The 13,515-nt window shown below is 34.0% G+C and overlaps 3 protein-coding genes across 4 annotated transcripts in view; 2 read left to right on the forward strand and 1 right to left on the reverse strand.

Moving 5' to 3' along the window:
- LOC108727756 (alkylated DNA repair protein alkB homolog 8) overlaps window positions 1–3,491 on the forward strand; it is a 4,292-nt gene extending 801 nt beyond the window's left edge. Inside the window, exons 2-8 of the mRNA XM_018455992.1 lie at window positions 298–497; window positions 570–801; window positions 882–1,046; window positions 1,138–1,338; window positions 1,629–2,008; window positions 2,071–2,226; window positions 2,909–3,491. Of these exons, the coding sequence (XP_018311494.1) occupies window positions 366–497; window positions 570–801; window positions 882–1,046; window positions 1,138–1,338; window positions 1,629–2,008; window positions 2,071–2,226; window positions 2,909–3,478 (1,836 nt within the window). The 5' untranslated portion in view covers window positions 298–365 and the 3' untranslated portion in view covers window positions 3,479–3,491. The remainder of the gene's footprint in view (window positions 1–297; window positions 498–569; window positions 802–881; window positions 1,047–1,137; window positions 1,339–1,628; window positions 2,009–2,070; window positions 2,227–2,908) is intronic.
- A 14-nt stretch (window positions 3,492–3,505) lies between these two features.
- On the reverse strand, window positions 3,506–7,355 carry Rrp45 (exosome complex component Rrp45). 2 transcript variants are annotated; one of them, XM_018455994.1, is made up of 9 exons: window positions 7,297–7,355; window positions 7,123–7,188; window positions 6,831–6,925; window positions 6,529–6,751; window positions 6,083–6,300; window positions 5,721–5,948; window positions 4,422–4,549; window positions 3,826–3,911; window positions 3,506–3,651 (listed from the first exon to the last, which is right to left on the reverse strand). In XM_018455994.1, the coding sequence occupies exons 2-9, from the start codon at window positions 7,186–7,188 to the stop codon at window positions 3,526–3,528; spliced, it is 1,170 nt and encodes a 389-aa protein (XP_018311496.1). In that variant the 5' UTR covers window positions 7,297–7,355; the 3' UTR covers window positions 3,506–3,525. The 2 variants fall into 2 exon arrangements, with proteins under 2 accessions (XP_018311496.1, XP_018311495.1); XM_018455993.1 differs by having other exon boundaries at window positions 7,123–7,325.
- A 384-nt stretch (window positions 7,356–7,739) lies between these two features.
- Window positions 7,740–11,763, forward strand: slim (scruin like at the midline). Its single transcript, XM_018455984.1, has 6 exons — window positions 7,740–7,743; window positions 8,068–8,150; window positions 8,520–9,029; window positions 9,533–9,766; window positions 10,256–10,585; window positions 10,688–11,763. Exons 1-6 carry the CDS (start codon window positions 7,740–7,742, stop codon window positions 10,862–10,864), a joined length of 1,338 nt encoding a protein of 445 aa, XP_018311486.1. The 3' UTR covers window positions 10,865–11,763.
- Window positions 11,764–13,515: the final 1,752 nt, after the last annotated feature.

Below are 13,515 nucleotides of genomic sequence, written 5' to 3' on the forward strand. Positions count from 1 at the left end.
TTTGGCATTTTAAATGATTACCCAGCCCTGCCAAATGTACGCCCATTGCTAACTCGGCGCGCGCGGATTGCGGGAAGGGACGATGGCCTAGCAAGCTGTGTAAAGCGGGTTGCCAGGCCATTGCCCCTGATTGCCCCTTGCCCCTTCCCGCGGCCCGCCGCTTATGCGCCGAGCAGCGAGCTAGCCAGAGCCCAGAGCTAGCAATGGGCGTACACTTGGTAGTAGTAGGCCGGGTAGACCCACGTCAATAATTTATTTATAATTTTTATTTATAAATAGAATAATCGACTTTTTCAGCAGAGCTGATAAAACGGAACGATTGTGACGAAGCCATTTTTTCCTTAATACATTTAAACATCAAAATTATGTCTTCAAGTGACAAGACGAATATTATGACTATAGAGAGGGACGACAGAAAGAGCATACGAAAGCAGAAACGTGCTTATCACAGATTGCTCCGAGACATGAACATTAAATGTGCCGAGCAGCCTACGCAGGTAATGTGTGCTCATTCTAGACTAGAATGCAGAATTTATTTTAACCACTTTTAAACTTGATATTTTTCATAGCATCTGATGATATGCAATGGTGGTCTGGTTACTGGTATCAAGAGAGAGACATTGCAATGTGTATTAGACCCTCTGATCTCCAAATATACTTTAATAATGCCAACAGGCAAGTCGTACTGCTTCGTGACGTGCAACTCAAAGGAGGATGCAACATGTGTGTACAACTATATTCATGGACGCATTAAGCTTCCAGGTCAAAATGGCCCATTATATGTATGCTATACTGAAACAGGTATACTGTTGTAATAGAACTATATAATTCCAATTATAATTTAGAATTCTTTACATAACAATGTAATACTCTCTTTTTAGTTTCTACCACCGATAATGTTGTGCCCGATCCTGCATTTCCCTCTGGTCTTACTTTAATGGAGAATTTCATAACAGAAGAGCAAGAGAAAATTTTGTTAGGAACGCTCGATTGGGATAAATCTAAAGATTTGGTAGATTTAAAGTCACTTAATTTGATGGAATATGGTAAAATAAATTTGCAGTATATAATTCAATAATGTAATTAAGAAGATATATCTTAAAGGAGAGTGTTTTCTTGTTTTAACTACTACTTTAGCAATTGTCTGGTCGCACCTGAAACTCAGAGGTGTAAAACATTTTGGGTATGAGTTCGAATATGAAACAAACTTAGTAAATCCTGACAAACCTATCGAGCCAATTCCCCAGGAATACAAATTTTTACAAACTTTATTTGACAAGCATGGTCATAAGTACACTTATGATCAGTTGACTATCAACAGATATATACCTGGACAAGGTAATCTTGATATTCATACAATTTCGTAAAATTGTGCTTATTTCTTAAAAATTATTTAACAAAGTAAAGATTTTTCGATTAAACATTTTACTTTCTTAATTATATTAATTACATTAATATTAACATTATATGATTTATGTAAATTGTATAAATTTAATATTTTTTAATCGTAGAATTAAATACAATTGAGTTAATAATTTGGATTGTTAAACTTAGATCATATATTATATTATAATATAATATATGATCTAAGTTTAACAATCCAAATTATAATATATGATCTTATTCAGGTATACCACCTCACATTGACACACATAGCGTCTTCGAAGACACTATATTATCTCTGTCACTGGGATCCACATGGGTCATGTACTTCAAGAAGAAAGATCAAAAAATTGATGTTCTCCTGCCAGCCAGATCTTTATTGATTATGACAGGAGAAGCGAGGTATGCATGGACGCATGGTATCAATGCTCGTTACAGTGATGTTATCAAGACAGAAAATGGACCTACAACGCAGGAACGTGGTATTAGAGTGTCTTTCACCTTCAGAAAAGTACGACGTGGTGAATGCTACTGTGATTTCAAAAACTACTGTGATACTGCAAAACGTGAAACCTTCATTGACGACAAGGCGGCGTCGGAATTGGAAAATTCGTATGTACATAAGGTGTGTAGATTCGAACGTGTGAATGTTTGTTTCTTATGATTACTGAAATTGTGCTCTTACAGGTTTATGAGGAAATAGCTAATCACTTTAGCGAAACGCGACATAAACAATGGCCCAATGTAACAAAATTCCTTGAAAGTTTAGAAGAAGGCACATTGCTTTTGGATGTGGGTTGTGGGAATGGCAAATATCTTTGTGGAGATCAGAATGTATATAAGGTACTTTTTTATTATTTCATTAATAGTAGGTATGTTTAATTACTAGGAAATACAAGCACCAATAAGAAGAAAGTCGTTAGGAATCGCCGCGATAAACGTAGTGTAGTCACATTTATACAATTACTTTAATATGTTATAATAAAACTACAATTGTGATTCAACCTCACAAACCGTACATTTCAGCTCCAATTCGATCCATCCTTAATAGTATTAATGATTAATATACAAAATTAACGTTAGTTCCGCATCTTGATAAAAAAAATAAGCAATATTTAGATTTAATAAAGTTAGATGTCTCGCTTTTTGACCACAGTAGAATACAAGTTTTTTATCAAGATACGGAACTATCGTTAATTTTGTATATTAATCATTGATATTGTTGAGTACGGCTTGAATTGGAACCGAAACAGTTTGCGAATCAAATGTAGTCTGATTAAAGTAATTGTATAAATGTGATTGACTTTACCACGCCGATCTCTAGCTCTCTTTTTATTGATGCTTGTACTTCTTAAGACAGAAATCATTTTTTGTTATATTATTATTTCAATTTTATTTTTGGTATTTAATTAATAGGAATATATAATTAGATATAAAAAAAGTTGAATGTATACTCTGAAATTTAGTTTGGTTTACATTATACCTTTTCAAGCAAAGGCATTACTAATCTCGAGGATTCTCTTAGATGGGATGTGATTATAGCTCCGGATTGATGGGTATATGTCGCAAACAAAACTTCGAGGTTCTTCAGTGTAACTGCCTATATTTACCATATAAAGACGATTCCGTAGACGCGATAATCAGTATTGCAGTTATTCATCATTTGTCCACCGAGGAAAGAAGACTACGAGCTATCTCCGAGATAGTTCGAGTGCTGAGACCAAAGGGGAAATGTTTGATTTATGTATGGGCAATGGAGCAACGCTGGAATTCCCAGGATTCGTTCTATTTAAAGTCTGGCAAAAAAAGCAAGGAATCTAAGAAGATCAATCAGAGCGGAATCAATCATGAGAGAATCTCTGAGTGTAATTTAACATTACCGATTCACGAAAATAGAACTGACTTCCCTCAGAGCAATATGCTGATTCCCTGGACCAAGAAAAGTGAACATTTTCTGAGATATTATCATGTATTTCGCGATGGCGAGATCGCGAGATTGTGCACGAAAATACCGTCGGCCTCTATTAAGGAGGTATACTATGATCAAGGCAATTGGTGTGTGATCTTGGAAAAATGTATGGAGATTATAGAATAAAAATTAGATCGAGATAATTAATCTTCTAAAATTATATATTTTTAAATCTAGTCGCTATCTATTAAGTCTACTAAGTCTATTTCTTTTCTTTCCGGAGATGGTGATTTGACGAGAATTTCGTCGTCTGAGTCGGAATTAAATATACTAAAAATTTCTTCTTTCTTAATTGAATTCTGCAAGAACATTAAAAAATTATTATGATTAATTATATAAATATACTAAAAATTTCTTCTTTCTTAATTGAATTCTGCAAGAACATTAAAAAATTATTATGATTAATTATCAATTTGAGCAAAATCGAAAAAATTACTATAATACTAAATACGTTCTCTTTCTTTGTTACTTACATTGAGAATGGGTATTAATTCAGCAGATCCTTCTTGATATTTTATAATATGATTCTTTTCCTCATTTTCCACTTCCATGAAATCATCTAAAAAATTGTGTGTGTGTGTGTGTGTGTGTGTGTGTGTGTGTGTGTGTGTGTGTGTGTGTGTAGTGTGTATTATATTTCATATATCAAATAAAATAAAATTAATCTTTAATTATTAATTTTAATTCAATGTAATGAAAGCTAATTCTAAGTCTAATTCAGGCTTGTCCAATTTGAGCTCCGGAGCCAAAACGCAAAGCCATTGACACAAAAAAATTCAATGTATGATTTCGAAGACTGTAAAATGTTGATACGCATCTGAGTGACGTTTATCAACACTTTACAGTCCCCGAAATCTTATCTACATTGAATTTTTTGCGTCGATGGCTTTGCGTTTTGGCTCCGGAGCTCAAATTAGACTAGCCTGTTCTCATCATTAAATATGATTATAAAAAATCAAAGTTTATTAAAATTTACTTCAATTTGTAATAAAATAAAATTAATCTGATGTAAACAAATTTAATCTTAACACACATGTGTATATAAAAAAACATTGGTTGGAATATATACCTTCAACTATAGCTGTTGCATTCCATTTACGTAATTTAATGCTAATGTGATCGCCAATCGTTGTTGTCAATTTATTTACTTGTATGCTCTCTTTAAATCTAGATATGTTGTTGTCTTCTTTTTTATATCTATAATAAAATATTTTTTAGAATATTCTTCTTAATTTTCTTCCGTATTGTTTAAAATAATCAAAGAATTTCTTCTCTGATTAATATTTCAAATTAAATCGTATGTAAATAAAAAAAGTTAATGTCTGTCATGAATATTTAGATTATTTATTTTACAATAATAAGATTGGAAGACCGCTTACGTTAAATACATTATTTTAAATTAAGAAGCGCCAATAACGGTCTGAACGTTAAGATGTTGAACCATTCTAAATTCATTTTTAAATGAATTAATTTCAGAAATTATAATTGCGTGCCGATATGGTTATCGGACTTTCAACGCAATCAAATCTGAAATATTAATAATCCCCCCAAATTTCCCAACTTAAAAACTGTAATAAACTTATTGCGAAAAATAATGCCTCGATCAGGAGTCGAGGCATTAGGACGCTCGCACGGAATGCAAGAGATGCGGGTTTGACTCCTGGCCGAGGCATTATTTTTCGAGTCCGACAACCATATCGGCACGTAATTATAATTTCTGAAATTAATTCATTTAAAAATGAATTTAGAATAGTTCAACATCTTAACATTCAGACCGTTATTGGCGCTTCTTAGTTTAAAGTAATGACGGAATACTCAACATATTAATTACACATATGTATTGCTGAGGAGGACTCCAAAGTGAGTCGAAACGTTCAATAAAGAGGATTCTACACATTAATGATTAATTAAGATTGAAATTAATCGTTGGCACCTTCATCAGCCCGTGACTCGTATGGCCTTTACGGATTGTGTTATTATTATTTTTATTTTAAGAATTTCGAGTCTACAGAAATTGCTTTAAAGTAATGTATTTATTTTACGTTTTATACTTATGAATATTATTTTTCGCAATAAGTTTTATTACAGTTTTTAAGTTGGGGAATTTGGGGGGATTATTAATATTTTCAGATTTGATTGCGTTGAAAGTCCGACAACCATATCGGCACGCAATTATCATTTCTGAAATTAATTCATTTAAATGAATTTACAATAGTTCAACATCTTAACGTTCTGACCGTTATGGCGCTTCTTAATTTAAAATTATTATGTTTAATATTAGCGGTCTTTCAATCTTATTATTATTTTAAAATTAAATTGATACGTAATATAAATAAGATATTACTTTCAGAACAACTTAAAATCATACCTTGACTGCACATCCTTGATTACTGCCTCCTTGATCTGTTGCACCAATTTTATTGCATAATTAGCTGCATCATTAGAAACAGCAGATATGACGTCCTTGACCGTCATGGTTTTTGTTAAATAATCGAAATGCAAGCTACAAAGTTCTCTATAAGAGTTCACACCGAGAGTAAGTTCAGCGACACCAACTTTTTCTTCTATGTAAGTAGGATCCATTATAGTGTTGCCACTGTGAAATTTATAGATTTTACATTATGCACACGTATAATCTAAAAATTGTTAAATTTTATCGATAGATTTTTCAAGAAGGAATTTTTTATCTTGTACAAAATTCGACAAATAATTTCTGTTCCATCAACCAACCTCTTAAAAGTTATAAAAGATACGCAGATTGGATAGTGAAATAATGTCAATGGCAGAAAATCTTTCTCAGAAGCCGGATGTATGATAATTTCCTCGCCAGTAGACGTGACGTCTGGTCTATGAAAATGCATAAGAGCGGCGAGCGTCGCTATTGAAGCACAATCCACAAGATTCCCATCATGATTTATGATATTAATGTCAATTCTCAAATTCCATACCTGAATGAAAAACCGTATAAGTCATAATATAACAAATGTTACACATAATATTTAATGGGTGCTCTCCAGAAGAGAACACAAATGACACGATGTAATACAGTAAATCATTTCATCTCTGTTTAACATTGACAAACAACAAGAATGTAATAATTCACTGTTATATTACAATTATACTGTGTTATCTGTATCTTTTGTTGAATAGTACCCAAAATCAAGCATTCTAGTAACCTTCTTATCCGCTACTATACAGAGAGATTCTAAATCCATGCATTTTGAATCTTTAAAACATTTCTCCAGCTGCCTATTGATCAGTATAGCCGCTTCAGATTGTCTACCACCTTCAAAATGTTGCGCTGCTAAAGGAGCAAGCTCAACATTTATGCGTATCATGCCTTCATTAGGACGAGATGCTTTTGGCTGTTGTATATCACATGATACTTGTGCTATGGCTCTGCAAAAGGATTTCTTTTTTCAATCTTTTATATGTTCATTAAAAATAATCTGTAGAGACATTATTAAATGAAATTTACTTTGTGTGCCCAAGAGACACCATACAACATCCCCAATTGGAGCTAAAGTAGATTTTTACTGAACGTGGTTCCAATAATTTTCGGCCATCTAATCTCTAAAATGTGATTTTATTATAAGTTTTATTATTGCGTATGCATAGCACAAAATGTTTGTGTTTCAAAATTTATATCCATAATTATAAAATAATCTTTAAGTGATACATTAATTATAAATTATAATAATATGTATACACTGTAACTTTTAAAAGATATAAGAGTTATTGTCTAATAAATTTGCAGGAAAAGTACTTACCGTTTCCCCCTCTATACATTTGTTTATAAAATTTCGTTCACAATTTGAAAGAGGAATTTCCTTCATCTTTTAAAAATATAATCAAGGAAAGGTATTAAAACTTACGGCACTTTTACGCGCGACAAATAATTTGCACCTTGAAATTTGTTTATGATCCATAAAATAAATTATAACCTAAAAACAATCCGTACACATCGTTGGAATAAAATATACTTCGATTCCAAAAGGTCTGTTCTTTTTGGCTGAACTTTTGCACTAGTTCATCTTTCTTCCTTTTCTCTCCAGGAGGAAAGAAGAGGAAGAAAGATGAACTGGTGCAAAAGTTCAACCAAAAAGAACAGGCCTAATGTTACCAGATTAACAACAACCAATCACAGCGATTGATGTTTGGAATTTTTCTCTAGATACTCCCATGTGATTGTTTTGACTTCCGGTTCCATTTCCATCGAATTCCGAAAGTGTCCCAGTGGATGTCGCGGGACTTTGCGGGACGTTGTCTGCGGTACTGCACTATCGTCCGGTAACGTGGATTGTTTTTACGTCCGAAAACAAACACGGTTGCGTTCTCGTTGGCTCTCCCACGCTTGCCTGTGTTTGACAGTATTGAGAGACGAGAAATGGGTACATACACATGATTGAATGCGTATTGTGCACAAGGAGATGAAGTGAACGCTGAACGGTGACTTTGAGGTTCGAGGAAAAGCTTGCACGGAGAGGAGAGCGTTTTGAAGTCGCTTCGAGTCAACTATCAAAATTTCCTGTGCCCTGAAAAAGTACGCTTTTTCTACGTACTTAGAATTCACAAGAAATTGTGATCCTGAATATTAGGTATCGGAAGTCCATCTGGAGGGGTAGTAAAGAAGAAGAGCGCGCCCACGCGGAAGATGTCGGTTATCGTGAGAAAGTGAGCGACTCGATCAGCACATCATCGAATTTGTCGCGTAGGTACTGTGACCTTCGGGTCAGATAATCATTGGACACAGAAGAAGAAGAAGAAGAAAGTGATGACTTCGATACTCGGAGACCTCGTATAACTAGAAAAGAATAGAAAGAGCGGTCGATAGGACGTCGCGGTCACGACGGAAAAGACGACTTCACTTGAATTCCTTCAATCTTCTGCATGAAAAACCTATTTTCGACTAGTACACAACAGTGCGAAAAGAGAGAAACTTATCGCGAATCTCCCTCGCGCGAGATGACCGACAATTCTTTCTCGAGGCAGTCACCTGCAGGGTGATCCAGTTGCTAATATTGTGCCACAAACACGAGAGTTCTCGAAAGAACGAATCGGACGAATCTTGTTTAGGATAGGTAAACAGACAGGTAGGTGATTGGTTGCGATCTCGCATGGAGATTAGGTCTGCGCTCTTGGAGTTAGGAATGACCGCAACGCGTAGAGGAGCTTCATCGAAAAGAAACGCCTCGTAGTTCGCCAAGTCTCTGATCGCTTTCGTAACTGCTTCTCGTCGCACCGCGACGTCTTGGAAAAATTTATCAAGCCCAAGGTGAACGGAACGGAACAGCCGAAAGCCCGAAGTGGCCACCGGATTGCTTGTGATCATCGGAACCTGTACTCATACGGCGGCTTCAATCCATGCGTATCTGATTCTGACCCTGACGTGAGTGATGATCAGACGTGGAGCGCTAGCAAACCACTGTTCAAGGAACTGTGGCGTTTCAACTTTGTCAGCAAGCGCTGGACCCGACTACCTGGCCAGGAAAATATGCCGAACGAGCTGGCGTCGAATGCAGTAATACTGTGTGGCAATACGCTGATAGTGTACGGTGGCACCGGCGTCCCGTTCGGCGAGAGCTGCAGCAATCAGTTGTACGTCTGTAACGTGGACGACGGTGCGATAAATGCCGTGCCAGCCATAGGCGAGCTACCTGAACCACAGTATGGGCAGGTATAATCATTTTTGTCCTTATCATTTGAATTTCTATCTTCTGAGGGACACGGTACCAAGATTTGTTTATCCAGTCGTGTACCCTGAGATTTGTAATTTTTGTTTCTATCATATTGAAATAATATTGTTTCTATCAAAAATTATCATGCATAAGATAGGAAAACTTGAGAACAGAGCTTGAATTGTTTGCTTGATGGTTTAATTATTAATTGGCAAACCGTTGATTTTGTTCAATAAGAGAAAACTGCTCTGCCATTGAACTAGCCAGTATTTTAACAGGAAATTGATTAAAGCAATGAAAATGAAAGAAAAAAAGATTTATCAAAGACTAAATACTTATGAACCTCGGGTTTTATGATAAAAATCTCAAGACTGAAAATAACAAGATCTACATATTACTGTTTTGGTCTATGTTATTATTTTTTTCTATTACTTGCATATGTAACAAACTTTTTTTACTTGTATAATAACTTGTATAATAGTAAGGTTATTTCTATGGATAGGCACTAGTATGCCACAGTTCCTATCTCTATACAGTCGGTGGCACTACTGGTTATGAATATACCTGCGACATTCACCGCTTTGATCTAAGAAGAGGCGTCTGGGAGGTAGTATATATTTGCTCAGGCAAGGATGAGTTAGAGCCGTATGGCAGATACAGGCATGAGCTTGCTTTTGACGGCAAGATGATCTATGTTTTGGGTGGTGGTACTTCGAGTGAATCCTATGGTTTCTTGGTGAGTAAATAAAAGCTTCCACTTAAAAAGTATAACATAATACAACTGCCTTTATATATGTCATGGTAAAAATGTAAAATTTAGTAATTGCATATGCACTAGTTAATGTATGCATTTATGTAAGGAATTTTAGCAAAAGTATCAACTAAGTATAAAAATGTCTATTATTTCTAATAAATGTATTGATTTATTAGATAATGCATTTGCTACAACACATTAATAAAAACATAATATTGCGAGTCTTTAAAAGTATACCTACATTTTAATAAATGCATTTTGACTAATAAGTGTATATGCAGTTCTAAATTTTATGCTTTTATTGTCACATATATATATATATATATATTAATATAATGTATATTGAAAAGGTACATAATAAATACATATAATTATTAATATATTGAATTTTCTGTATAAAAGTATATATAAAAAGATATATATGCAATAATTTTAATTTTCTCGTGTAATATTTCGAATAAATTTTTTCAGGAAATACCGGCGTTTGATTTGAAAACTAACAGTTGGAAAATTTTGAACACGCATGGCGAAACTGAAGAGACTATGGTACCGGCGCCACGACGTTGTCACGGTTCCGTGCAGCACACGGATGAGAAGAGCGGCGTTACTTCGGTTGTCATATCGGGCGGTTACAATGGCGACCGGGTGTTTTCCGACGTTTGGCGACTTAATCTTAGCACGTTGCGGTGGACACGCTTGCAAGAATGCATCCTACCACGTCCTGCGTACTTCCATTCGGCTGCGCTGACTCCGGAAGGTTGCATGTACATATTCGGCGGTATAGTCAAAATAAACACCAAGGTTATTATCGTATTCTAAAGCGTGACATTTCAAATGTTTTTTTATTCAATGCACTTTCTTTTATTTATAATCACAATTATTCAAAAATTTTTATTATTACAGATGAAAAGAACAAACGCGGTTTACTCCGCTTGGCTAACAATTCCCAAATTGTCCGAGATCTGCTGGCAAGCGTTGAATTACTATTGGGAGGATTTGAAAGACGCTTCACCGGACGAGTTGCTTAGCATGGGGATACCATTAAAATTTGTACAAAGACTTGAATTCTGCGACTGGTGAACGATTAATTTCCTCGATATCTCCAAATTCTCAAATCAGATGTTTTTTACGCTATATGCACTTTAAAATGTTTGGCCACGCTTCGATCATTCGATATTTTGATTTATATAGAGGTGTTTCAACTTCTGAAATTTTTGATTTTTTGAGAAATGATAAAGTACCGAATTCCTGTATCTCTTGTAGCAATAGAGAAGTTCCTCCTGTTATAAAATGGTTTAGTTATAAAAACTGGCAGCAAACATGGAGAGAATTGGATGTACATGCTCGATTAGAGCTGTCAAGTGTGGTGGTTTTTTTTTCCCACTAAAAAAAGGATTAAGCTTTTAAAAACTTTAAAGCGTAAGAGCTGTGTTTATAAACCCAATTTGATGACATGTTTTCTCAAGTATGTGAGTAGTGTGCAGAAGTCAGGAATGGCCAAGAAAAGGTGGGCGATCTTTACGAGTAGTGACTGCGACATTAGTTCAAAGATTTCTTCTTCTTAAGTGACCAATGGTAGTTTCCAATTCCTGAATTAGAATCACAGTACCACAGTTTCGTCATAGAATCACTGGAGTATCAAAGACTTCTATTCCACAAATACAACCGCATGTCGCCAAAATGGAAAAAGTGTCACTGTGCGGAGGAGAAATATTTGAAAAAAAAACCGATCTAAAGTAGGACTAAGTAACACATACAATTTTATCGCCATTACTAAAATTCCTGACGGAAGTTGAGCCATCCTTATAACTTTCGATGCAACTTTTTTACTATTTTTATCAATGTGAATGGTAAAGTAATTTCACACGATTGTACATTACTATTTATTATATACCTGTGACAGCTGTAACTTAATAGCGCAAACTATTGCCAAAATACCAGACCTTTCTTCTTTCTTATATTTGCGATTCAATCTGACATTTAATTTTAAATTACTAAATATGTATGGTATTTTCCTAATATTAACAGCAATTGACGCATCTCTGTCTAAAACATTGTACAAATATAATAAGAATAGTTAAAAAGAATAATATATAAAAAGTTATATAAATTTAAGGATGTGATTCGTTATTCACATATTTAATGTTATATACAGTATATTCATTCTGCCTTTATTCTAATGATATATAGTATTATATGTACTTACATCTGTTTCTTTAAGGATGTTAGAATTAGAAGTCACATCGACGATTTACTACGCGGCGATGAAATTTTTCTGAATATTTAAATATGACAAGTGCAAATAATATTGAGGAATGTATGGGTCTGTTCTTTTTAATTGAACTTCTTGCATGAAAAAAAAAGAAATAGTGCAACGAGTTGAGTTAAAAAAAAAATAGACCTATAGAGTTACTAATTGTGTGTTTTGTCTCAAAAAGGTTGTTAAACGTATATTTGTCCGCAGTGCCTATTAATTACAGCGACGCTCGCTAAACTGCTCGTTCGATAAATCAAAAATCTCAAGGCTGTCCCTTGATCTCGTGGTATAAATAATTTTTATTATTCTTTTCCTTCTTCGTGCGTATATTTTACGTTAAAAAGAAACATTTCGAGCAAAATTCTAACACAAATATTTTATACTTCATGCTATATCTATTTGTAACGATTTACTTCTTATTCGTCTTATTTTTTCCTATGAATATCCAGGATATCAGTTTTATATTTTTAACTCATTTTTTTTTTAAATAGGCATCTATGCATTTTTTCTTTGTATCACTTTTTCTTTTTAAGTCTTTTTTAATATATATATATGATTGAATGTAGGTATGTGTTGTCTATTAAGATGCCTTCAATGTAATTTCAGATTGCTCGAATGTAGGATTAAATTTTATGGTTCTCTAATCATTCTGAGCAGTGTACCACGCATCGTAATTACACAATAAATCTGATCTTCTGCACTGTTTACTTAAGACATTAGCTGTACATTAACTAATATCTGTTAATAGAAAAAAAAGATTGTAAATACAAAAATGGAAAAGAGAGGAATACACGAAAGAATCGATTTTACTTATTTAAACCCATATTATAGTGAAAATTGTAAAAAAAAGTATCGTCAAGAGATTTGAAGAAATCGCGTAAATGACAACGATCAAATTAGAGACGAAAAAAAGATATTTGAGACTCTTCAGTGTCTGTATTTATTCTTTAAGTTTTCAAATTACTGGCATTTGATCAGAATAAAAGCCTTTTTTTTTTTTAAACAAAATCGATGTAACTTTATTTTCGTCGATTGTATTCTATTATTATCCCGTTATTTAAGAGAGTAAAGTAAAAAATATATTTGTAGAGTATGTATTAAAAATATTTAAAAATTATACATATATAAGAATTACAATATAGTAATTCAAACGTAATATTTTTTTAACAAATCGAAGGTTGAAAAAATACGTAAAAGAGATTTTACGTGGCTTTACTTCGCTCTCTTGTGTTGCTCGGAAGGAGGATAAAATAAGGAAAACTTAGCAGAGTGTGCTATCTATACCAAGGACATTATTTTTATTGTGGTTGTGCCAACGAGGGCGATAAAGAGGTGTTGGTTGTTTTTTTCCATCATCGAGATATTTTCCAAAGTAATTTAAACATCCACGGTGTGGGGATGTGGTGAAATATATGTATATATAAAGGTAACATCCATCACGGGCAAATCTTCTACAATCTCGCGAGAGAAAATC

The sequence above is a fragment of the Mycetomoellerius zeteki genome, unplaced genomic scaffold (genome assembly GCF_001594055.1).
Source record: "Mycetomoellerius zeteki isolate Tzet28-1 unplaced genomic scaffold, Tzet1.0 scaffold523, whole genome shotgun sequence".
Taxonomy (NCBI): domain Eukaryota; kingdom Metazoa; phylum Arthropoda; class Insecta; order Hymenoptera; family Formicidae; genus Mycetomoellerius; species Mycetomoellerius zeteki.